The 2,380-nt window shown below is 38.1% G+C and overlaps 1 protein-coding gene across 1 annotated transcript; it reads right to left on the reverse strand.

Moving 5' to 3' along the window:
* Positions 1–483: 483 nt before the first annotated feature.
* Positions 484–1,059, reverse strand: LOC140184517 (subtilisin-like protease SBT1.5). The gene has a single exon (XM_072236283.1). It carries the CDS (start codon positions 1,057–1,059, stop codon positions 484–486), a length of 576 nt encoding a protein of 191 aa, XP_072092384.1.
* Between the last annotated feature and the right edge of the window lie 1,321 nt (positions 1,060–2,380).

The following is a 2,380-nucleotide window of genomic DNA, read 5'->3' on the forward strand; positions in this document are numbered from 1 at the left end:
TTTTATGTTTAATTTATTTATGTTGTTATATGCATTTTATATTGTTATTTATATCACACACTAATTAACTAAGAGATTAACTTAATGTTGTATTATTATTATGAGTAAACTACCAGTTTTACCCACGAAAGTTAAAAACGTTGACATATCTACCCATATAAAAAAGAAATTACCATTTATACCCATAAAAAATTATTTTTACAAGCAAAATTATTCAAACCCTAAAAAATTAAACAAAATTCCTAAATTACCTTTCTCTCCACACTATCATCTCCTTCCTCCCTCATCTCTCTCTCAATGTTCTCAGCCACCCATTTCCAACATCAACCACAAACCACCGTCTCACCCTCCTCATCATCGTTCACTCTTCTCTGCTAGCAACGTCGCGGACCTCCGCCAGCCCAGGAGCACCGCACCAGCTTCTCCTTGCCACCATCACTATCGGCCTCAAACCAGAGCCTACCGCGTCAGAGACCCTCCTCTTCACGCTACCTTATCGCCGCCATAGCCAACCCTCTTCACCTCTTTCTGCGTCGTAGAACCACCATTGTCGCTGCCCTTCCAGTTGGGAGGAATAGCGCCGAGGTCGCGGTCGTTGAAACTTTCTCTATCAGGACAGGTGTCAATGACTCCAATAACGAGATCTGAACCGAAATCCGTCTCCTTGAGGAGGCCGGCCCTGTCGGCAGTTTTGAAGCCCAAGAACTGCAGCGAGCGGGTAGTGTGGAGTTGGCGGACTTGCTCTGGGATCACTACGACAACGTGGGACAGGGATTCCAGCTTCTGGGCCTCTAAAGATGAGAGCTTTGCTGGGAAGCCGTGAAAGACAGTGTCGTAAGTGTGAAGGATGGCAGTGGTGGTGGTGGTTTCAGCTGCAGTAGCATGGTTGATAATAGAAGCGAGAGAGGATTCGTACCAGTACTTGTGGGTTGGGAAGATGGAGGGCTTGGCTTCATGGTGGACTTGCACCGTGAAGGTGCTCTTCTTCTCTGGGGAAGCGACAGCAAGTGTTGTTGTGACTGTGAGGATGAAAGAGAGGAGGGTGTGGCAAGGAGCCATTGAAGCAGTGGTGGAGACTGAGTGGGAAGTAATGGTGAGAGTGTGTTAGAAAGGGAAAGAGAAGTGGTGGCAGGGTGAAGAGGGTGGTGGTGGAATTTGAGATTAGAAAGGGAAAGAGGGGTGGTGGCTGGGTGAAGAGGGTTAGGGTTGGAAAGGTGATTGGGTGAAGGAGGTGGTGTGGTGGTGAAGATAAGGGTAATTTATGAATTTTGTTTAATTTTTTAGGGTTTGGATAATTTTACCTGTAAAAACAATTTTTTTATGGGTACAAATGGTAATTTCTTTTTTTTATGAATAGATATGTCAGCATTTTCAACTTTCGTGGATACAAATGATAGTTTACTCTATTATTCTCAACAGCATAGGTATTATGGAAAATCATTTTCAAATGAATCATACAAAGAAACTTCGAGAAATACAAGTACTAGGGGATATTTAAATTCAGCGCAGGTATTAGCATATTACGCTACTATCCTTTTAAACATAAAAAAGGTTCTCAAAGCTCATGATTGTTCAATCATTGTTTATGGAGACTCTTACAATGTAAGTAAGTCATATTAGATATTATTAACTTTGCATAAAAAATTTATAAAAGCATTTTTGAATTTTGTTATGTATATATATCATTAATATTTTTTTATTTTATTTTTTTTGTTTATCTACTCGTGCTTGCAGCATGATTTTGGCTAAAATATATTTATATTATATATGGTGCTTTAGCTTCATCCGTTCCGATTCTCTATTTTAATGGTGTTACCCACAATATGGATATTTTTATATTGTATCCAAAGATTTTAGGGTAATACATATGTATATGTCATTATTTTATAAGTTTTATTATTATATATGCCGTCTCAAATTTTTTAATAAAAAAATAAAAATAAATTAAATTTTATAATTTATTTTAGTTTATTACTAAATAGAATATAAGAATACAAAAATTTGTGTCTCTATATTTTATGTCTTATTTTTAGTGTTTTATCTTATCCTATTGTTATAAATAAACGCACCTTAAATGTTAAAAAAGTAAAAATCTACAAATCAATTTATTTGAGTAAATAATTAATTTATTTTATTTAAATAAAAAGGTCATCACACGGGCCGTGTAATGGCCCACGGACCTCTGTGCGTTCCACCCTTGTTGCAAGTAGGGGTGGCAATGGGGCGGGTTTATGCTCATCCGATCCCGTCCTGCCGTACAACAACTTGGATAGAACCCGTCCCACTTCTATCCGCGAGTAGTAAAACGTTAAATCCTAACCTATATCTGCGGGTACCCACCCCTCTCCTATCCGTCCCTATAATTATTAAAATCTAATAA

This window comes from Arachis hypogaea, chromosome 4, assembly GCF_003086295.3.
Source record: "Arachis hypogaea cultivar Tifrunner chromosome 4, arahy.Tifrunner.gnm2.J5K5, whole genome shotgun sequence".
In the NCBI taxonomy this organism is placed as follows: Eukaryota; Viridiplantae; Streptophyta; class Magnoliopsida; order Fabales; family Fabaceae; genus Arachis; species Arachis hypogaea.